This window comes from Pseudophryne corroboree, chromosome 9 (assembly GCF_028390025.1).
Source record: "Pseudophryne corroboree isolate aPseCor3 chromosome 9, aPseCor3.hap2, whole genome shotgun sequence".
NCBI classification, from domain to species: domain Eukaryota; kingdom Metazoa; phylum Chordata; class Amphibia; order Anura; family Myobatrachidae; genus Pseudophryne; species Pseudophryne corroboree.
The window spans coordinates 34,228,851-34,253,286 of record NC_086452.1 but is presented as its reverse complement, the minus strand read 5'-3'; the positions used below and the strand labels follow the sequence as shown (position 1 = coordinate 34,253,286).

At 49.9% G+C, this 24,436-nt stretch overlaps 1 protein-coding gene across 3 annotated transcripts in view; it reads left to right on the top strand.

The window, feature by feature from the left end:
- The window catches only part of DYNLT5 (dynein light chain Tctex-type family member 5), a 47,806-nt gene that overhangs the window by 9,478 nt on the left and 13,892 nt on the right, over positions 1-24,436 (top strand). For 2 of the 3 annotated variants that reach the window (XM_063939146.1, XM_063939147.1), the window contains exons 2-3: positions 2,597-2,765; positions 6,805-6,896. In XM_063939146.1, the coding sequence (XP_063795216.1) occupies positions 2,597-2,765; positions 6,805-6,896 (261 nt within the window). The remainder of the gene's footprint in view (positions 1-2,596; positions 2,766-6,804; positions 6,897-24,436) is intronic. The other variant, XM_063939148.1, reaches the window with a different exon arrangement.

Below are 24,436 nucleotides of genomic sequence, written 5' to 3'. Positions count from 1 at the left end.
GTGAAAGCAAAAACTCTCCATCTGGTGGTGCAATCCCTCCTGGACACGGGAGTGATAGTGGCAGTGCCCAGAGCCGGCCTTAGACATAGGCAAACTAGGCAAATGCCTAGGGCATTTGGTATGCTTAGGGGCACCAGCAGCTTCTGCTGATTAGAATGATATGCGGCATGCCTATATTCTGTGTGTGACTGTGGCTGTATCTGCATACAAAATGATACGTTGCAGTGTATTCCTTGAAATCACTGTAATGTAGCCGCAGTCGCACACAGAATATAGACATGCTGCATATCATTTTAATCAGCAGAAGCTGTTTGTGCATCCTAGCTGCATAGTAATGCAAATAATATGATGCATTTTCATAAACAAAAGGCGCCCGACGTTAGCAGAGCTGCCAGCTTACTCATGCCAGGCATCTCCTGCAGAACTAGCGGCAGTGCTAGGGGGCACCAGCCAAGATCTTGCCTAGGGCATCATATTGGTTAGGGCCGACTCTGGCAGTGCCTCTGGCTCAGAGAGGCAAGGGGTACTATTTAACGCTGTCCCTAGTTCCGAAACCTCAAGTCTTTGAACAAGTTTGTGAAAGTTTCCAAATTCCGTATGGAAACTCTTCGCTCTATTGTTCTGTCTTTGAAGCCCAAGGACTATATGGTATCCCTGGACATACAGGATGCTTACCTGCATATACCTATTGCAGTGTTGCATCAGCAATACCTGCGGTTTGCTATTGGCAACCTCCATTTTCAATTCCAGGCCTTACCTTTTGGTCTGACCACGGCTCCGAGAATTTTCATCAAGGTCATGGCGGTCATGACGGCTCTACTCCGTCGTCGGGGTATTAGGATCCTGCCGTATCTGGACGCCTTGTTGATCCTGGCGAACTCTCCAGAGGTTCTCCTCTGTCATCTGGAACTGACGGTCCAATTCCTGCAAGCCCACGGGTGGCTCATCAAATGGAAGAAATCTTCCCTGGTCCCTGCTCAGAGTATGGTGCACCTGGGAGCACTATTGGCTTACTCTTAAGGTCTTGTTCTTGCTGACTATTGCCTCTGCTAGACGGGTTTCAGACTTGGGTGCCTTGTCCTGTAGGTCACCCTTTGTGATTTTGCACCGTGACCGGGCGGTTCTTAGAACTCGCCCTGGTTATTTTCCTAAGGTGGTGTCGTCTTTCCACCTTAACCAGGAGATTTTTGGCCGGCATTTACCTCTCCAGGTTTGTCCTCCAAAGAGCGGTCTTTGGACATGGTATGGGCTCTCCGTATTTATGTGAAGAGAACAGCTTCTCTTAGGAGATCTGATTCCCTCTTTGTCCTTTTTGGTTTTCACAAATGTGGCTGGCCTGCTAATAAGCAGACCGTGGCCAGATGGATTAGAATGGTGATTGCACATGCTTATGTACAGGCCTTCCAGCTCCTGCTACCATCAAAGCCCATTCTACTCGGTCTGTTGGACCTTCTTGGGCGGCCTGCCGTGGTGCGACCCTTGAACAGTTGTGCAAGTCGGCTACGTGGTCCTCAGTGAACACGTTCATAAGGTTCTATGCCTTTGATTCTTCCGCTTCCCAGGATGCCTCCTTTGGACGCCGGGTTCTCGTGCCCGCTACAGTACGTCCCCTCCCATGAGGAACTGCTTTAGGACATCCCCGATGTTATCCCTGTGGAACCCCAGTGTACCCCGCAGCAGAAAAGCAGATTTATGGTAAGAACTTACCTTTGTTAAATCTCTTTCTGTGAGGTACACTGGGTTCCACAGGGCGCCCACCCTGACGCACTTAGCCGCTTTGGGTTTGTATGATATTAGCCGCTGGTACCTTCTCCTGTCTTGAGAATGTAGTGTATGTGGCTACTAACTGTTGTCGTCTCTCTTACCTGCTACTGCATTGGACTGGTTAACAAAACTGAGCTCCTGTGCCTGGAGGCGGGGTTATAGAGGTGGCGGCGCTAAGCATCCTGGGAACACTCAAAGCTTTTAGCCTGTTGGTGCCTCGGATCAAGATCCTACTCTACACCCCGATGTTATCCCTGTGGAACCCAGTGTACCTCGCAGAAAGAGATTTAACAAAGGTAAGTTCTTACCATAAATCTCCTTTTTACTTACCGTAATACCCAGACCCAGACGCACACTACCAGACCTAATGCAGAATCGGCTTATCCATTTAAACTTTATAGCATGAAAAATATATGGATGTCGGCAATCCTGGCAGTGAATGCTGGGAGTTGTAGTTTAATAACATGTAGAAAGTTACAGACTCAGACACAGATTTATAGGAACGAGTAATGCAGGGGTTTGCGGTCGGTTTGTTGACGTTGATAGTGTCTACATGCATAATGGTGATAGTTATGATGTTGACATGTGTCAATACATGGAAAATGTGTACATGACCAGAATATTGACATATGGAATGTCGACATTGGCAAAATCTTCACATCCACGTTAGGTGTAGGGGTAGACTTACCTGACAAACGAATTGTCGATATTCTGACCATGTCAGCATTTTATCAACGTTGACATGAAGCCCCGAATCCTACCTTCTGATGACCTCAGACATTTACTCTGCCACCTGACAATTTACTATACTGTGTTTTTTTTCAATCTGCAGCTCATGTTTTCCAGATATCTCCCGACGTCACCTTAACATTTGTAGGAATGTCTGACGCAGCGAAAGATAAGGCCGCTCGCCTGCTGAAGAAGAGAGGGAGCGTTTCATCTCTGAGTAGCCATGAAATCAAACCTCGAGGCAGCTTCAGCAGGCCCAGAGACTCCAAAGAGTACGTCTGTCTGTCTGTCATACAAAGGCATGGGGGTGCAGGTCTGCTAGGGGGTCAATTATATCTTATACATATTGTGATAAGAGGGTCACATACGCTGGGTTCAAAGTTCACACAGCTCCACTTTATTCTCAGGCAGGTAACAGCAGCAGGTTAGCTTCATACACCTGGCTTGCAGTTTTGACACAGCATATCGGTATAGCAGTAGGTTCACATCAGCACATCACAGGATCAGTGCCCTGACGTCCCCACATCTCCTCATCCCCACATCTCCACATCTCCACATCCCCTCATCCCCTCATGCCCACATCCCCACATCCTCTCATCCCCACATCCTCTCATCCCCACATCCCCTCATGGCCACATCCCCTCATCCCCACATCCCCTCATGCCCACATCCCCACATCCCCTCATCCCCTCATCCCCACATCCCCTCATCCCCACATTCCCTCATCCCCTCATCCTCACATCCCCACATCCCCACATTCCCTCATCCCCACATCCCCACATTCCCTCATCCCCACATTCCCTCATCCCCACATTCCCTCATCCCCACATCCCCTCATGCCCACATCCCCACATCCCCTCATCCTCACATCCCCACATCCTCTCATGCCCACATCCTCTCATCCCCTCATCCCCACATCCCCTCATCCCCTCATCCCCACATCCCCTCATCCTCACATCCCCACATCCTCTCATGCCCACATCCCCACATCACCTCATCCCCACATCCCCTCATCCCCACATCCCCACATCTCCTCATCCCCACATCCCCTCATCCCCACATCCTCACATCCCCACATCCCCTCATCCCCACATCCCCTCATGCTCACATCCCCACATCCCCTCATCCCCACATCCCCTCATCCTCACATCCCCGCATCCCCACATCCTCTCATGCCCACATCCCCACATCACCTCATTCCCACATCCCCTCATCCCCACATCCCCACATCACCTCATCCCCACATCTCCTCATCCCCACATCCCCTCATCCTCACATCCCCTCATCTCCACATCCTCTCATCCCCACATCCCCTCATCCCCACATCCTCACATCCCCACATCCCCTCATCCCCTCATCCCCACATCCCCTCATCCCCACATCTCCTCATCCCCACATCCCCTCATCCCCACATTCCCTCATCCCCTCATCCCCACATCCCCTCATCCTCACATCCCCTCATCCCCACATCTCCTCATTCCCTCATCCCCACATCTCCTCATTCCCTCATCCCCACATCTCCTCATCCCCTCATGCCCACATCACCTCATCCCCACATCCTCTCATCCCCACATCCCCTCATGCCCACATCCCCTCATCCTCACATCCCCACATCCTCTCATCCCCACATCCTCTCATCCCCTCATCCTCTCATCTCCACATCCTCTCATCCCCACATCCTCTCATCCCCACATCCTCTCATCCCCACATCCCCTCATCCTCACATCCCCACATCCCGCATCCCCACATCCTCTCATGCCCACATCCCCACATCACCTCATCCCCACATCCCCTCATCCCCTCATCCCCACATCTCCTCATCCCCACATCTCCTCATCCCCACATCCCCTCATCCTCACATCCCCACATCCCCTCATGCCCACATCACCTCATCCCCACATCCTCTCATCCCCACATCCCCACATCCCCTCATGCCCACATCCCCTCATCCCCTCATGGCCTCATCCTCACATCCCCACATTCCCTCATCCCCACATCTCCTCATTCCCTCATCCCCACATCTCCTCATTCCCTCATCCCCACATCCCCTCATCCCCTCATGCCCACATCCCCTCATGGCCTCATCCTCACATCCCCACATTCCCTCATCCCCACATCTCCTCATTCCCTCATCCCCACATCTCCTCATTCCCTCATCCCCACATCTCCTCATTCCCTCATCCCCACATCTCCTCATTCCCTCATCCCCACATCTCCTCATTCCCTCATCCCCACATCTCCTCATTCCCTCATCCCCACATCTCCTCATCCCCTCATGCCCACATCACCTCATCCCCACATCCTCTCATCCCCTCATGCCCACATCCCCACATCCTCTCATCCACACATCCTCTCATCCCCACATCCCCTCATCCTCACATCCCCACATCCTCTCATGCCCACATCCCCACATCACCTCATCCCCACATCCCCTCATCCCCACATCCCCACATCACCTCCACATCCCCTCATGCCCACATCACCTCATCCCCACATCCTCTCATCCCCACATCCCCTCATGCCCACATCCCCTCATCCCCTCATGGCCACATCCCCACATCCCCTCATGCCCACATCCCCTCATGGCCACATGCCCTCATCCCCACATCCCCTCATCCCCACATCCCCTCATCCCCACATCCTCTCATTCCCACATCCCCTCATCCCCACATCCCCTCATCCCCACATCCCCTCATCCTCACATCCCCACATCCCCTCCTCCCCTCATGCCCACATCCCCACATCCCCTCTCTGGGTGCTAATCACCATCAGAGCCCAAAGCCCCTGTGTCCTGAACACATACTTAAAGGCAGATCACAGGTGGTGTTTAATTAATTAAGTCAGCCTCTAACTGGCAACTGATTGAGGCAACACTTGAACCCTTCAATCCTGCTGTGTTTCTTGCTCTGCTAAACCAGGGACATCCAGACATTCCACATTACCTTCATGTGGAATCCTGCTACATGCCACACTATGTTCCGATTCTTGTCTGACGATATCCCTGTATCCAGGTGTGTGTTACCTGCACTGCCAGTCATACAGATGTGTCCCATACACCTGGTGTCTCTATGTGTTACTGCGCAGGACGCCTGACATGGCAGACGCTCAGAGCGGTGTAGCGTGACGTCATTGTCTTTACATTTGGTGTCTCATTCGCCATGCGGCACGCAGTAAGCAATGCTTGCACAATATTTCCATTTACCCAGAGTTTTCTTCGCTCGTGATAAATGCGTCACAGTACGGGTGTGGTATAGAGATCTACTGTCTAGATAAACCGTCATTAGGTCGTCAGGGTCAAAAGGTCAGCAGGCAAAAAGTAGACAGTGTGTAAGGTCGAAAGGTTGCCATGTCAATGGTCGACACACAAAAAAGTCAACAAGTTTTTTGGGTGTCATTTTGTATACTTAAGCATAGCATGGAATACACATTAAATCCCAGTGGTCGGCATGTCGGCAGTTACATGACTGACTCTGGCATCCCGACATTGAAGAGCCTGACATCGGAGGGATATTTCTATCCCCCCCTGTCCCCTAGCTTAACCCTCCGGCGGTGTCTGCTGCTGATGACCCTCGGGCGTGGAAGCTAGCGCTAACCCCACCCCCCCCCCCACCCCATAGTGCCTAACCCTGTCCCCCGGGCCCTAACCCTGAACCCCGACACTTACCTTCTGGATGTCGGCTGTCAGTGACCCTGCGCCGGTCTCCTGAGCAATGTCGGGATTCTGGCGTCGGTCACGCTGAACGCGTCATTGGAAATGTGTAGGCTTGCCACACTAGGAGCAGCGTCTGCCACGGGTTACTATTCCCAATCGTAGACCATGTGGATAGTAACTCAAAAGCTGGAAAAACATGGCAAATCCCCACAAAAGCTTGTGTCGACTATTGCAACGTCGACCTTAAGCACTGTCTACCTTTTGACCCTTCAACCTAGTGCATGTCAACAATATGGGATTGACCTAATGACTGTCGACCTAGACATGGTACTCTCACAGTACGGCTCACTATGTAGCAGTCGGCAGTGTACGGGTGCCTGACGTGTTTTCGGTGAGACAGTTTCTACATTTAAAGCGGCAATTAGTATTAATGCTAAACCAGGTTGGTATTACCTTAAATTCCTCTATGTAACGCTGTCTCCCATATTCTTGGCTATGAAGAGGATCAGTGATATCACCGGTTACTAGCAGAACCATGTAGAACTCAGAAAGTAGTTCACTTCACACTGCCATATTTTTGAGAAGCTCTGTGTCAAGCCCGCCTTGTTACTCTGATTGGATGTTATTATAATACAACTTTTTTTTTATTTCCCTGATAGCTCTATGAGTACAGTGTCCTATATTGATGAGCCAGGACACCATGACGATATACCCCGCCCGGCGGTGCAGATGGATAACACTTACCAATTAGGTATTGTACGTTATGGGGTATTGCAGAATCCAATGCAGTATTTATTTATTTATTTGAAACAATTTGTTTTATTTTATTGTGTTTATAAAGAGTACTGTCTGACATGAATAAAAAGTCAACAATAACAACGGTTCACAAGGTGTTGAGTATAAACAGGTACACGAGTCAATATTTGGCAGTTCTGAACAATCCAACAATATAACTAAGCAGTAAAATGCAGCATACTCCGATAATACAGCGCAATAAAAAGAGAGTCTAAAGAAACATTAAATACGTTTAAAAAAAATTATAATAAAAAAAACCTGGGAGTTTCTGAATAAAAAAAAGCCTCCTCACGCTTATTTTCCTGCCCTATATGCTCTGGTCAGCGTTATATTCCACTGGAGCAGGCAGTGAGTCAGTGCTGCGGAGTCGGTTTCCTGGCTCCCGCGGATTGCGGCCTACTCGCTGCCCTGAAGCCAGGGCCTCGATTTCTGCCCATACCCCCGACCGCGTGGTTTGCCCTCCCGGGGCGTCTGGGGAGCCTGCCTGGACCCTGTCCCCTGCTTGGACATCACTACAGCCTGCCCAGTGCTCCTTACCGACCAACAGGAGCACTCCGGGATCGGATCGAAGCCGGGCCGCGCACTCCGGAGCCCGGGCGGCGGCCATCTTGGGTGCCGAGTGAAGAGGAGAGACTCGGCGGCGGCCCGGAGGAGACGTCCAGCGGCCCCCGGGTGTGCGCGGCTTGCTGCCCCGGCTCCACCGAGGTGACTGCGTCTTCTCCCTCCCGCGAGATCTAGACAGGCGCCCATCCCCCGCTGCTGCGAGCGGACCACCGGCCTGGCCGCGGCCCCCCCCCTGCTTGTCAGAAGTTCAGCGGCTGTCTCTGTGAGTACCCCCCGTATACCTGGGGCCCTACAACAGCGCCTTCCCGCACCCTGGGGTAAGAACGGCCCCGTGCGGGCGACGAGTCCCCCCCCCCCCCCCCCCCCCACGGCTCACCCTTGGACGCCCGGAGGTCCCGTAGTGCCCCTGCCCCTCTGCGAGTCCGTCCACGGCTGTGGGTGGCTCGCTGGGCAGCACAGGAGGTCAGCGCAGCTTCCTGCGGCCTCCAGTCATTTTACGCTAGATCCGGGGGCTGAAGTTGGAAGCCCATAATAATACAGCCGTAGGGGTGATTGCAACGGGCCTGGCCCCCAGCCCTACCGACACATCCCTCCTCCGTCTGGAATCCTCCCTTGTGGATGGGCTGCACCCCTCTATCTGCACCTGGAGTTGCTGGGAGTTCTTCTTCAAGTTATAATATCCTATACAGAGGCCCTTATCTTACATAGCCTGCCGTCCTAGCCTGATAGTCCCCAGTGTACTTGGGGTGCTGTGCTGGAGCTCCCCCCCAGTGTTTCTTTTGTGCGCATAAGAGGATGGCTAGCCTCATAGCCCTGTCAGCCCTGCTCATGCCAATGTAATACGAGAGTTCTCTCCCACCCCTGCCATTATCTACGTGATGTCTTGATAGTCCACGAGACAGTGGAGCCTTCAGATTTTTCCATCCTCTGTGTCTGGAACCGTTGAGCTATCTTCCTCTGTGCCTTATTATGCCTTCTAGACGCGGCAAACCATCTAAGCCTGGCCAGCAGCTTTCATTTTTCAAGTCATCTCCGAAAATGCCTGGTTCTAAAGCCACTGGGACCTCTACAAAAGACGCAGTCCCTCAGACTCCTCCCTCTCTGGAGGTGCCCCCTTCTGCATCTACAGTTGCTACGAGTCTGGACAAGGTCGGAGATGGAGATGCCCTCACTGTGGGCACCATGAAGTTACTTTTGTCTCGCTTTAAGGAAGAGGTGGCAGCTGAGTTCCGTACCACATTGACGGCATGTCAACAATCTATAGATGACCTGGGTGGCCGCACTGACCATTTGGAAACTAAAATGGAGGAAGTCGTGGGGTCCAATAACGGCCTACTGGACTCTCATGATGCATTAGAGGCGGAGGTGAAGCTTTTGCGGGACAAAGTCACAGATCTGGAGGACAGATTGCGCCGTTTGCAATCTTAAATTGCGTGGGGTCCCCGAGTCGGTGTCGCACAGCAGTTTGCATGATTACGCCGTGGCCCTATTTAAAGCTCTATTACCTAAGTCTCCATCTGCAGACTTCCTTATTGACCGAATACACCGGTTACCGAAGGCCAGAGCGGCCCCAGGCGATGCCCCTAGAGATGTCCTAATGAGGATGCACTACTTTCACGTTAAAGAGGCCTTACTGAAAGCATCTAGACCGACGTCTGACACATCTTCAGCCCTTCAAGGTCTTCAACTCTTCGGTGATTTGTCTGCAGCCACCCTCTACAAACAACGATCGTTTCACCCTTTCACTGCGGCCCTCAGAAAGGCTGATATCCCTTATCGTTGGGGTTTCCCTACCAAGCTGTTGATTCCCCGAGATGGCTCTACGGTCTCTATCTCTACTGCAGATGAAGGGGCGAAATTGCTTAAATCATGGAACATTGCGGGACCTTCTGCGGACTCCTCCCCCCGTCGACTTCAGCAGGACTGGTCCTCGGTGAAGTGAGGACGACTGCTCTAGGTCGGGCAGCTTACATAGTTGCTATGTTTCTACTGTTGTGACTCCAGTGACTCTCCAGATATGGTTGTTTGCTATGTCAATATTACCTTTGCCCCTGTCTGAAAAGGCCGTGGTGTGTTTGGGGAGGCGCTGAGTATGGTGGGCGATTTGTCCATGTTTCTCCTGCTTGCATATTTTGTTTGACCAATTGCCCTGTTTTTGGGCGATGTGCCTGGCGCCTCCCCGGACATAGCAGTTTATTATTAATGTTGGTCTGTTGGGGTAGCTTAATAAGTAGTAAGAGTCGCTGGAATGGTTCTAATGTTTGATTTCTGCGTTATGTTTCCATGTTGGAGCGTTTCTGTTCCGCCTTATCTGCTCTTAAGGTTTTGCTTACACACATGTGTATTCATCTGTTCTCGTATTATCAAGATGTTCTTGTGTTCTTTAGTTTACAGTATAAAAGTATGGCGGCGGGTGGGAGTTATGCCTCTAACCTCCCCTTTAGTCTACACAGCCGCCACATTATGGCGACTGGTTGTGATCTCAAGAGAGATCAATTTAGTTTTGTCTTCCCCCCTGTTCTCTGATATGTTTCCACCCCCCCTATCAGGTATATCAGTGTAAGCACAGAAATTGGTCAATGGAGTCATCAGCCCTACTTGTAGTTGAATATGGTGAATATAGTCTCTATTAATGCCAAAGGGCTTAATTCTCCCCAAAAAACGAAGAGTGGCCTTGAATTATTTTCATAAGCTTAAGGCGCATGTGGTAGCGGTACAGGAGACGCACTTTCAGAGTCAAAATCCCCCCCTTTTCACTAATTCACGTTACCCCTATTGCTATACTGCAAATGGACCCGCCAAGAAAGCTGGCGTGGCTCTTCTTATAGCGCAACACTGCCCGTTTGTTCTGTCCTCTAAATATGAAGATCCTGACGGGAGATATTTAATTTTAGTGGGTCAGCTAGATAATTTAGAGACCACTCTGGTCTCTTGCTATGCCCCTAATACCAAACAAATCTCATTTCTTAGAACCTTTTGTAGAATTCTCCAGGAACGTACTAGGGGGGCGCTTTTGATCCTTGGAGACTTCAATATGGTGCTGGATCCCACTATTGACCGCTCCCGTCCAACCCGAACCCTTCGTAGTAGTCCGGCCCAGGATCCCTCAGGCAAATTTGGTCAACTGCTAGCCGAGTATGCGTTGTATGATGTATGGAGGGCCTAACACCCTGCAGAGCGAGATTACACTTTCTATTCCCACGTCCATAGCTCATACTTGGTCAGATCACTCGCCACTTGTTGTAGTTTGGGATACCAGTAAGAGGGTGGTCCCCCATGGCCCCTGGAGACTGGGTCCGTACCTTCTTGCCCCCCCTGAGGCTCATCAGGCCATCCAGCAATCTCTAGATTTATATCTGGCTACTAATTGCCCCAAGGATACATCCGTTTTCACTCATTGGTGTTCTCTGAAAGCCGTGGTTAGAGGCTCTGCAATCCAAATAGCGGCTAGACTCAAACGTGAGTATAGAGACAGGTACGCCTCGGCCGAAAGAGAGGCTGCCCGACTGGAATCTGTGCATAAAATTAGCCCCGATAATAAATCCCTCTTTAAGCAACTCCTTGCTGCCCGTGAAAAGGTGAATACATTTGCCTTAACTGAAGTTCACCGCAATTTGCAGCGGCTTAATCAAAAATACTATATGCTTGGTAATAGAGCGGGACGTTTGCTGGCGCGTAAATTGAGGGGGCGTAGAGCTAAGGAACGCATACATGCTATCCATACATCTACTGGAGTTAAAGTAACCGATCCGGTTGAGATAGCTAATGCATTTGCTGAATATTATTCGCAGCTATATAACCTCAGAGATGACCCTGGTACCCCTCAGCCCACTTTGGCAGATATTGCTGGGGTTTTGGATGGGTTATCCCTCCCCACTATTGATTCTCAGACTCGTGAATCCCTTAGCTCTCCCTGGTTACTCGAAGAAGTCGAAGCAGCCATAGATTCCTGTCCAGTAAATAAGGCCCCCGGCCCAGATGGATACCCCTCTAACTTTTATAAAACATTTAAATCAACCCTTGCCCCACTTTTAACGTCAGTCTTCAATGAAGCCTCTGACTCCACATGTTTCCCGAATAAGATGTTAGAGGCCCGGATAGTTACCATCCCTAAACCAGGCAAATCTCTTACAGTGGTTCAGAATTACCGCCCAATAGCATTGCTGAACACTGACCTGAAATTGTTTGCTAAGTTGGTTGCGAATAGGATATCCCCTCTCTTACCTAGTTTGATCAACCCTGACCAGGTGGGTTTTGTTTTGGGCCGGCAAGCGTCAGATAATACACGTAGGGTTATTAATTTGATTGAACGCTGCCAGGTCCGGGGCGAGCCTCTCTTGGTCCTTTCTCTGGATGCAGAAAAAGCATTCGACAGGCTCCACTGGGACTATTTACGGGCTACCCTGAGCCGTTTTAGGTTTGCGGGTAGGATACTCTACTCCATTTTGGCTTTGTACTCCTCGCCCTCGGCTTCAGTTTTCATCAATGGTTGCAACTCCTCTACATTTAATATTACTAATGGGACCCGTCAGGGTTGCCCATTATCACCCCTCATCTTTGTTCTGGCTGTTGAGCCTCTGGCGGAGCGAATTAGGGTGTTAGACTCAATTGTGAGTCCGGTGATAGGAGGGATGCCCCATAAAATCTGTCTTTTTGCTGACAATATTTTAGTATGCCTTAGAGAGCCTGAATCGTCTTTACCACATTTACATTCTCTCTTGGACTCTTATGCAGCGGTCTCCTACTACAAGCTGAACACTACTAAGACCGAAGCCCTCCCTCTGAATATTTCTGATAGCGCTCTTAGACGTCTAAAGAATGATTATAAGTACGCGTGGCAACTCAGATCGCTTAAATATTTGGGTGTACATATATCTAGGGAGCGGGATTTAATGGGGTGTAACTACGACCCACTCTTTCGGGCATTTGAACTGTTTATTAAAGACTGGATGATGCAGGAGGCTTCCTGGGTTGGACGGGTGGCAGTTGCGAAGATGGTTCTCTTACCAAAATTGATGTACCTTTTCCGTACCATCCCCAGGACCTTCCCTAAAGATATTTGTAATAGATTTAATCGTTTATTAACCAACTATGTATGGGGGGGGCTCAAAGCTGAGGATAGCGAAATCCACTTTAATTGCTCCAAAGTGTGCCGGTGGAGTCGCGTATCCAGATTTAGAGAGATACCACACTGCTTGTTTACTCGCCCAGGCCAGAGATTGGTTTACCCAAGGCACCGCTAAACCATGGATATCCTTAGAACAGAATGCTGTATTCCCCTTTACACTGCCGGACTTGTTCTGGTTGCCCACCATTTCAATCCCTGCTAGAGTTGATGAGTGTTCCGTGGTCCACGCAACGTTGCCTGCATGGAGTACCGTAATTAAATCTCTCCCTGCTGACGTTCTGCCCTCCCCCCAACTGTCTCTCCATGCTATAGCCCTATTGATCCCAGATTTGCACTTACACCATTGGCAGGACGTAGGCCTCTCCATTCTAGGGGATGTCCTTCAAGACGGTGTTTTGGTCCCCTTTTCCTTACTCCAGGAACAATTTCAGGTACCTAAACAAGATTTTCATAAATACCTGCAAATGCGGCATTGGCTTCAAAGCTGCTTTCCCAACCGAGTCCTCCATACCGGTCTCCCTAAATTATTGATGTCTCTTCTAGTGCCTAGCGGTAATAGGGGTGGCATCTCCAGATGGTACCAACATCTTGTGACTGAGTCCCGGCATGGAGTATTCCCCTCACAGACTAAATGGGAAAAAGACCTCCCTGCGATCTTCACCGAAGATATCTGGAAAAATATCTTTAAATCTTGCTTTAAAATTTCTAAATGTGTGAATCATTGTGAAATGTATTATAAATTGGTACATAGGGTATATTTTACACCGGAACGTCTGCATAAGATTTGGCCTGATGTCTCCTCTAGTTGCTGGAGGAATTGTGGGATGGTGGGAGATATCCTTCATGTTTTTTGGCTATGTCCGGCAATCCGGTCGCTCTGGAAGGAGGTGTTCCTTTTCATTTCCCACATACTAGGAGTGGTCCTTATACCTGACCCCCTCTTGGCACTCTTTCATTATTACTATGGTGAGATGTCTAGTTGTGATAGATACCTTTTAGGCCACATTCTCATAGCCTCTAAGGCCGCCATTGCCTCCAAATGGAAGTCGGCGGTCATCCCCAATTTATCGATGATAGAAAATAGAGTCCATCAACATTATGTCTTCGAAACAGCAGAGGGCAATTATTCTTCAGGGACTACCTCTATTAGTAAGAAATGGTTTAAATGGTCCCTATATAAGGAGAGATCAGGCCAAATGGGTATAGTTGATGCCCCGACTGACTTACCTGACCTTTCTGTGCTTCGCTCTCCGGTCCACACTGGACCTTAACTTGCTAAGTGATGCAGACCTCCTTCCCTTCATTATACTCTGATTTCATTGTTGTATTAAGATTTCCCTGATACATAACCTTCCCCCCCTTGTCTTTATTAGTTCTGTTGTGTACGTGTCCCCCCTTGATTTTACTTACCTATCTAAATGTAACTGTAATTTGTATGAAAACTCAATAAAAATTTAATATAAAAAAAATAAAATTTATGGTAAAATTTAGAGGAAAAGAAAAACATAAAAAAGACAAAGTGATACCTAAAAAGTAGAGATGAGCAGGTTCGGTTTTACTCTGTTCTCAAAACGGCATCTTATTGGCTCACGGACATCACGTGTTTTGGATAGCCAATAAGAAATATCAGGATAAAACCGAACTGGCGTTAATTCTTGCGTTACATCCGAACCCGCTCATCTCTACTAAAAAGAGAAAACCAGTGAGAGAAATGAGGGGGCAGAGTGGGGTGGGGGAAGGGGGGGGTGAAAAGGAGGAGGGGTAGTACTAGAAGGAGGAGAAGTATCACGAGGGGACTCCTGGGAAAGGAGAGGAGTGAAAGGTATACCATGAATCCCGTACCTGTTGGTATGTGGATACAGTGTTGTTGAGGAGGGAGGTAATATATTCCATGGGGGAAACGTACCACAATCTATTAATTAGGGCACTCTTTGTTGGAGGTAGAGGAGATTTCCACGATTAGAAGCTTTAGATATATGAAAGATCAGTTTATTTTCTGATTTTGACGCAGAAGGAAGCGGCTTGTGGAGAAGGAATATTGATGAATACATAGGCACAGAACAGGAGGTAACATTTGCCATAAGGGTTACCGCTATATTCCAGAACAGTTGGATCACTGGGCATTCCCACCAGATATGAAGAAAGGTGCCCACAATGCCACAGCCTCACCAGCATTGAGCTGAGGAGTGTGGGTATATATATATGATGCAGTTTATCGGGGGTCAAGTACCAACGGGTGTATACTTTATAGGCAGTTTTGCTAATGCTGACATTAATGGAGGCTTTAGCGAGCCGTTGTCGGATTCGAGACCATTCTTCGTTGTCTAGTTGTGTCCCAAGGTCACGTTCCCAGGCTGTTTAGAAAGATTCTTTGTGGGGGGATTTGGGGGATAAAATAGAATGGTATAGTACAGATATAGGCCCTCATTCCGAGTTGATCGCTCGCTAGCTGCTTTTAGCAGCAGTACAGACGCTAGGCCGCCGCCCTCTGGGAGTGTATCTTAGCTTAGCAGAAGTGCGAACGAAAGGTTCGCAGAACTGCTACAAAAAAGATTGTGCAGTTTATGAGCAGATCCAAACCTACTCCTACCTAGCGATCACTTCAGACAGTTTCGTTCCTGGTTTGACGTCACAAACACGCCCTGCGTTCGGCCAGCCACTCCCCCGTTTCCCCAGCCACTCCTGCGTTTTTTTCGTGCACGCCTGCGTTTTTACACACACTCCCCGAAAACGGCCAGTTACTCCCCAGAAACACCCACTTCCTGTCAATCACTCTGCGGCCAGCACTGCGACTGGAAAGCGTCGTTGACCTTGTGTGAAACTGCATAGTTTTGTGTGAAAGTACGTCGCGTGTGCGCACTGCGCCCCATACGCATGCGCATAAATGCCGCTTTTTCACCTTATCGCCGCGCTGCGACCGAAAGCAGCTAGCAAACAACTCGGAATGACTCCCATAACTTCTTTACGACCTACAGAGTACTGGCATTGACGTTCAAAAGGTGAGGGTTGGCAAAAGGTTCTGGGGTGGCATTGAGTGTGCACAAAATGGTTGATCTTCAGATCGGGGTAGTGAAGGGTGGCGGGGAGGTTATAACGTTCTTAGAAATCTGCAAAAGTAGATGGAGCGGACTGCCCAACAAAGTGCAAAAACGGGTGATTCCGGCCGATAGCCAGGGGGCAGCCCATTTATCAGGGGACTCTGGTGGGAATAAGGGATGTCTCCAAAGAGACGTTAGAGGGGAAGGGGAAGTCGTGAGGGAGAAGCGTTTGTTGATCGCACCCAGGTTGTCAATGTGAAGTGGATTGAGGGGTGAGTGCAGTATTTCTATTTTCTCTGACGTCCTAGTGGATGCTGGGAACTCCGTAAGGACCATGGGGAATAGCGGCTCCACAGGAGACTGGGCACAAAAGTAAAAGCTTTAGGACTACCTGGTGTGCACTGGCTCCTCCCCCTATGACCCTCCTCCAAGCCTCAGTTAGATTTTTGTGCCCGGCCGAGAAGGGTGCACACTAGGGGCTCTCCTGAGCTTCTTAGTGAAAAGTTTAGTTTTAGGTTTTTTATTTTCAGTGAGACCTGCTGGCAACAGGCTCACTGCATCGAGGGACTAAGCGGAGAAGAAGCGAACTCACCTGCGTGCAGAGTGGATTGGGCTTCTTAGGCTACTGGACACCATTAGCTCCAGAGGGACCGAACACAGGCCCAGCCTCGGAGCTCGGTCCCGGAGCCGCGCCGCCGGCCCCCTTACAGAGCCAGAAGCAAGAAAAGGTCCGGAAAAATCGGCGGCAGAAGACATCAGTCTTCAACAAGGTAGCGCACAGCACTGCAGCTTTGCGCCATTGTTACTCAGGCACACTTCACACTCCGGTCACTGAGGGTGCAGGGCGCTAGGGGGGGGCGCCCTGAGCAGCAATGTAAAACACCTTGGCTGGCATAAATACACCACATGTAACCCCCAGGGCTATATGGGTGTATTTTAACCCCTGCCAGATTCCACAGAAAAACGGGAGAAAAGGCCGCCGAGAAGGGGGCGGAGCCTATCTCCTCAGCACACTGGCGCCATTTTCTCTCACAGCTCCGTTGGAGGGAAGCTCCCAGGCTCTCCCCTGCAGTTACTACACTACAGAAAGGGGTTAAAAAAGAGAGGGGGGCACTAATTAGGCGCAGTATAACAATACAGCAGCTATTATGGGAACACTTATATAAGGTTATCCCTGTATATATATATATATATAGCGCTCTGGTGTGTGCTGGCATACTCTCCCTCTGTCTCCCCAAAGGGCTAGTGGGGTCCTGTCCTCTATCAGAGCATTCCCTGTGTGTGTGCTGTGTGTCGGTACATTGTGTCGACATGTATGAGGAGGAAAATGAGGTGGAGGCGGAGCAATTGCCTATAACAGAGATGTCACCCCCTAGGGAGTCGACACCTGAGTGGATGAGCTTATGGAAGGAATTATGTGACAGTGTCAGCTCTTTACAAAAGATTGATGACATGAGACAGCCGGCGACTCAGCCTGTGCCTGTCCAGGTGTCTCAAAAGCCATCAGGGGCTCTAAAACGCCCGTTACCGCAGATGGCAGATACAGACGCCGACACGGATACTGATTCCAGTGTCGACGATTAAGAGACGAATGTGACTTCCAGTAGGGCCACACGTTACATGATTGAGGCTATGGAAAATGTTTTTACACATTTCTGATAATACCAGTACCACTAAAAAGGGTATTATGTTGGGTGAGAAAAAACTGCCTGTAGTTTTTCCTGCATCTGAGGAATTAAATGAAGTGTGTGATGATGCGTGGGTTTCCCCCGATAAAAATTGTTAATTCCTAAAAAGTTATTAGCATCATACCCCTTCCCGCCAGAGGATAGGGCACGTTGGGAAACACCCCCTAGGGTGAATAAAGCGCTCACACGCTTGTGTAAACAGGTGGCACTACCGTCCCCGGATACGGCCGCCCTTAAGGAACCTGCTGACAGAAAGCAGTAAAATGTATATACACTCACACGGGTGTGATACTGCGACCAGCAATCGCCTCAGCCTGGATGTGCAGTGCTGGGGTGGCTTGGTCGGATTCCCTGACTGACAATATTGATACCCTAGATAGGGACAGTATATTACTGACTATAGAGCATTTAAATGATGCATTTCTATATATGCGTGATGCACAGAGGGATATTTGCCGACTGGCATCAAGAGTAAGTGCGCTGTCCATTTCTGCCAGGAGAGGGTTATGGACAAGATAGTGGTCAGGTGATGCTGATTCCAAAAGGCATATGGAAGTATCGCCTTATAAAAGGGAGGAGTTATTTGGGGTAGGTCTAACAGACCTGGTGGCCATTTACCCCAGGTAGCCTCTCAACATAAGAAGACGCCGTATTATCAGGCGCAGTCCTTTGGGCCCCATAAGGGCAAGCGGGCAAAAGGCTCCTCATTTCTGCCCCGTGGCAGAGGGAGAGGAAAAAGGCTGCAGCAAACAGCCAGTTCCCAGGAACAGAAGGCACGGTGGGGGCCCGTCTCAAAAATTTCAGTGTGCAGTGGGCTCACTCACAGGTGGACCCCTGGATCCTTCAGGTGGTATCTCAGGGGTACAAATTGGAATTCGAGACGTCTCCCCTTCGCCGTTTTCCTAAAGTCTGTTTTACCGACGTCTCCCTCCGACAGGGAGGCGGTATGGGAAGCCATTCACAAGCTGTATTCCCAGCAGGTGATAATCAAGGTACCCCTCCTACAACAGGGAAAGGGGTATTATTCCACGCTGTTTGTGGTACCGAAGCCGGACGGCTCGGTGAGACCTAATTTAAATCTGAAATCCTTGAACACTTACATACAAAGGTTCAAATTCAAGATGGAGTCACTCAGAGCAGTGATTGCAAACCTGGAAGAAGGGGACTATATGGTCTCTCTGGACATCAAAGATGCTTACCTACATGTCCCAATTTACCCTTCTCCAAGGGTACCTCAGGTTTGTGGTACAGAACTGTCACTATCAGTTTCAGACGCTGCCGTTTGGATTGTCCACGGCACCCCGGGTCTTTACCAAGGTAATGGCCGAAATGATGATACTCCTTCGAAAGAAGGGAGTCTTAGTTATCCCTTACTTGGACGATCTCCTGATAAGGCCAAGATCCAGGGAACAGTTGGAAGTCGGGGTAGCACTATCTCAGATAGTGCTGCGGCAGCACGGTTGGATTCTCAATATTCCAAAATCGCAGCTGATCCCGACGACACGCCTTCTATTCCTAGGGATGATCCTGGACACAGTCCAGAAAAAGGTGTTTTCTCCCGGAGGAGAAAGCCAGGGAGTTATCCGAACTAGTCAGAAACCTCCTAAAACCAGGCCAAGTGTCAGTGCATCAGTGCACAAGGGTCCTGGGAAAAATGGTGGCTTCCTACGAAGCAATTCCATTCGGCAGATTCCACGCAAGAACTTTCCAGTGGGACCTGCTGGACAAATGGTCCGGATCGCATCTTCAGATGCATCAGCGGATAACCCTGTCACCAAAGACAAGAGTGTCTCTCCTGTGGTGGTTGCAGAGTGCTCATCTTCTAGAGGGCCGCAGATTCGGCATTCAGGACTGGGTCCTGGTGACCACGGATGCCAGCCTGCGAGGCTGGGCAGCAGTCACACAGGGAAGAAATTTCCAGGGCTTGTGGTCAAGCCTGGAGACATCACTTCACATAAATATTTCTCTGACGTCCTAGTGGATGCTGGGGACTCCGTCAGGACCATGGGGAATAGCGGCTCCGCAGGAGACAGGGCACAAAAGTAAAAGCTTTAGGATCAGGTGGTGTGCACTGGCTCCTCCCCCTATGACCCTCCTCCAAGCCTCAGTTAGATTTTTGTGCCCGGCCGAGAAGGGTGCAATCTAGGTGGCTCTCCTAAAGAGCTGCTTAGAGTAAAAGTTTTGTTAGGTTTTTTATTTTCAGTGAGTCCTGCTGGCAACAGGCTCACTGCATTGAGGGACTTAGGGGAGAGAAGTGAACTCACCTGCGTGCAGGATGGATTGGCTTCTTAGGCTACTGGACACCATTAGCTCCAGAGGGAGTCGGAACACAGGTCTCACCCTGGGGTTCATCCCGGAGCCGCGCCGCCGACCCCCTTGCAGATGCCGAAAAGTGAAGAGGTCCAGAAACCGGCGGCAGAAGACTTTTCAGTCTTCATAAGGTAGCGCACAGCACTGCAGCTGTGCGCCATTGTTGTCAGCACACTTCATAGCAGCGGTCACTGAGGGTGCAGGGCGCTGGGGGGGGGGCGCCCTGGGCAGCAATGATAGTACCTTATTCTGGCTAAAAATACATCACATATAGCCCCTGGGGGCTATATGGATGTATTTAACCCCTGCCAGGTCTCAGAAAAACGGGAGAAGAAGCCCGCCGAAAAGGGGGCGGGGCCTATTCTCCTCAGCACACAGCGCCATTTTCCCTCACAGAAATGCTGGTGGGAAGGCTCCCAGGCTCTCCCCTGCACTGCACTACAGAAACAGGGTTAAAACAGAGAGGGGGGGCACTTATTTGGCGATATGACTATATATATATTAAAATGCTATAAGGGAAAAACACTTATATAAAGGTTGTCCCTGTATAATTATAGCGTTTTTGGTGTGTGCTGGCAAACTCTCCCTCTGTCTCCCCAAAGGGCTAGTGGGGTCCTGTCCTCTATCAGAGCATTCCCTGTGTGTGTGCTGTGTGTCGGTACGTGTGTGTCGACATGTATGAGGACGATGTTGGTGAGGAGGCGGAGCAATTGCCTGTAATGGTGATGTCACTCTCTAGGGAGTCGACACCGGAATGGATGGCTTATTTAAGGAATTACGTGATAATGTCAACACGCTGCAAGGTCGGTTGACGACATGCGACGGCCGGCAAACCAATTAGTACCTGTCCAGGCGTCTCAAACACCGTCAGGGGCGTTAAAACGTCCTTTTACCTCAGTCGGTCGACACAGACACGGACACTGACTCCAGTGTCGACGGTGAAGAAACAAACGTATTTTCCTTTAGGGCCACACGTTACTTGTTAAGGGCAATGAAGGAGGTGTTACATATTTCTGATACTACAAGTACCACAAAAAAGGGTATTATGTGGAGTGTGAAAAAACTACCTGTAGTTTTTCCTGAATCAGATAAATTAAATGAAGTGTGTGATGATGCGTGGGTTTCCCCCGATAGAAAATTATTGGCGGTATACCCTTTCCCGCCAGAAGTTAGGGCGCGTTGGGAAACACCCCTTAGGGTGGATAAGGCGCTCACACGCTTATCAAAACAAGTGGCGGTACCGTCTCCAGATAGGGCCGCCCTCAAGGAGCCAGCTGATAGGAGGCTGGAAAATATCCTAAAAAGTATATACACACATACTGGTGTTATACTGTGACCAGCGATCGCCTCAGCCTGGATGTGCAGCGCTGGGGTGGCTTGGTCGGATTCCCTGACTGAAAATATTGATACCCTTGACAGGGACAGTATTTTATTGACTATAGAGCATTTAAAGGATGCATTTCTATATATGCGAGATGTACAGAGGGATATTTGCACTCTGGCATCAAGAGTAAGTGCGATGTCCATATCTGCCAGAAGTTGTTTATGGACACGACAGTGGTCAGGTGATGCAGATTCCAAACGGCACATGGAAGTATTGCCGTATAAAGGAGAAAAAGACAACGTCTTTTCAGCCTCAGTCCTTTCGTCCCCATAAGGGCAAGCGGGCAAAAGGCCAGTCATATCTGCCATGGGATAGAGGAAAGGGAAGAAGACTGCAGCAGGCAGCCCATTCCCAGAAACAGAAGCCCTCCACCGCTTCTGCCAAGTCCTCAGCATGACGCTGGGGCCGTACAAGCGGACTCAGGTGCGGTGGGGGGGGGTCGTCTCAAGAGTTTCAGCACGCAGTGGGCTCACTCGCAAGTGGACCCCTGGATCCTACAAGTAGTATCCCAGGGGTACAGATTGGAAATTCGAGACGTCTCCCCCTCGCAGGTTCCTGAAGTCTGCTTTACCAACGTCTCCCTCCGACAGGGAGGCAGTAGTGGAAACAATTCACAAGCTGTATTCCCAGCAGGTGATAATCAAAGTACCCCTCCTACAACAAGGAAAGGGGTATTATTCCACACTATATTGTGGTACTGAAGCCAGACGGCTCGGTGAGACCTATTCTAAATCTGAAATAGTTGAACACTTACATACAAAGGTTCAAATCAAGATGGAGTCACTCAGAGCAGTGATAGCGAACCAGGAAGAAGGGGACTATATGGTGTCCCGGGACATCAGGGATGCTTACCTCCATGTCCCAATTTGCCCTTCTCACCAAGGGTACCTCAGGTTCGTGGTACAGAACTGTCACTATCAGTTTCAGACGCTGCCGGTTGGATTGTCCACGGCACCCCGGGTCCTTACCAAGGTAATGGCCGAAATGATGATTCTTCTTCAAAGAAAATGGACGATCTCCTGATAGGGGCAAGGTCCAGAGAACAGTTGGAGGTCGGAGTAGCACTATCTCAAGTAGTTCTACGACACCACGGGTGGATTCTAAATATTCCAAAACCGCAGCTGTTTCCGACGACACGTCTGCTGTTCCTAGGGATGATTCTGGACACAGTCCAGAAAAAGGTGTTCCTCCCGGAGAAGAAAGCCAGGGAGTTATCCGAGCTAGTCAGGAACCTCCTAAAACCAGGAAAAGTGTCAGTGCATCATTGCACAAGGGTCCTGGGAAAAATGGTGGCTTCTTACGAAGCGATTCCATTCGGTAGATTTCACGCAAGAACTTTTCAGTGGGATCTGCTGGAAAAATGGTCCGGATCGCATCTTCAGATGCATCAGCGGATAACCCTGTCTCCAAGGACAAGGGTGTTTCTTCTGCGGTGGCTGCAGAGTGCTCATCTACTAAAGGGCCGCAGACTCTGCATTCAGGACTGGGTCCTGGTGACCACGGATGCCAGCCTGAGAGGCTGGGGAGCAGTCACACAGGGAAAAAATTTCCAGGGAGTGTGATCAAGTCTGGAGACTTCTCTCCACATAAATATACTGGAGCTAAGGGCAATTTACAATGTTCTAAGCTTAGCAAGACCTCTGCTTCAAGGTCAGCCGGTATTGATCCAGTGGGACAACATCACGGCAGTCGCCCACGTAAACAGACAGGGCGGCACAAGAAGCAGGAGGGCAATGGCAGAAACTGCAAGGATTCTTCGCTGGGCGAAAAATCATGTGATAGCACTGTCAGCAGTGTTCATTCCGGGAGTGGACAACTGGGAAGCAGACTTCCTCAGCAGGCACGACCTCCACCCGGGAGAGTGGGGACTTCATCGGGAAGTATTCCACATGATTGTGAACCGTTGGGAAAGACCAAAGGTGGACATGATGGCGTCCCGCCTGAACAAAAAACTGGACAGGTATTGCGCCAGGTCAAGAGACCCTCAAGCAATATCTGTGGACGTTCTGGTAACACTGTGGGTGTACCAGTCGGTGTATGTGTTCCCTCCTCTGCTTCTCATAACCAAGGTACTGAGAATTATAAGACGTAGAGGAGTAAGAACTATACTCATGGCTCCGGATTGGCCAAGAAGGACGTGGCACCCGGAACTTCAAGAAATGCTCACAGAGGACTCATGGCCTCTGCCGCTAAGAAGGGACTTGCTTCAGCAAGTACCAGGTCTGTTCCAAGACTTACCGCGGCTGCGTTTGACGGCATGGCGGTGGAACGCCAGATCCTAAGGGAAAAAGGCATTCCGGAAGAGGTCATTCCTACCCTGGTCAAAGCCAGGAAGGAGGTGACCGCAAAACATTATCACCACATGTGGCGAAAATATGTTGCGTGGTGTGAGGCCAGGAAGGCCCCACGAAGAAATTTCAACTCGGTCGATTCCTGCATTTCCTGTAAACAGGAGTGTCTATGGGCCTCAAATTGGGGTCCATTAAGGTTCAAATTTCGGCCCTGTAAATTTTCTTCCAGAAAGAATTGGCTTCAGTTCCTGAAGTCCAGAAGTTTGTCAAGGGAGTATTGCATATACAACCCCCTTTTTGTGTCTCCAGTGGCACTGTGGGATCTCAACGTAGTTCTGGGATTCCTCAAATCACATTTTAAACCGCTCAAATCTGTGGATTTGAAATATCTCACATGGAAAGTGACCATGCTGTTGGCCCTGGCCTCGGCCAGGGCGAGTGTCAGAATTGGCGGCTTTGTCTCACAAAAGCCATATCTGATTGTCCATTCGGACAGGGCAGAACTGCGGACTCGTCCCCAGTTTCTTCCTAAGGTGGTGTCAGCGTTTCACCTGAACCAGCTTATTGTGGTACCTGCGGCTACTAGGGACTTGGAGGACTCCAAGTTGCTAGATGTTGTCAGGGCCCTGAAAATATAGGTTTCCAGGACGGCTGGAGTCAGGAAAACTGACTCGCTGTTATCCTGTATGCACCCAACAAACTGGGTGCTCTTGCTTCTAAGCAGACGATTGCTCGTTGGATTTGTAGCACATTTCAACTTGCACATTCTGTGGCAGGCCCGCCACAGCCTAAATCTGTCAAGGCCCATTCCACAAGGAAAGTGGGCTCATCCTGGGCGGCTGCCCGAGCGGTCTCGGCATTACAACTCTGCCGAGCAGCTACGTGGTCGGGGGAGAACACGTTTGTAAAATTCTACAAATTTGATACCCTGGCTAAAGAGGACCTGGAGTTCTCTCATTCGGTGCTGCAGAGTCATCCGCACTCTCCCGCCCGTTTGGGAGCTTTGGTATAATCCCCATGGTCCTGACGGAGTCCCCAGCATCCACTAGGACGTCAGAGAAAATAAGATTTTACTTACCGATAAATCTATTTC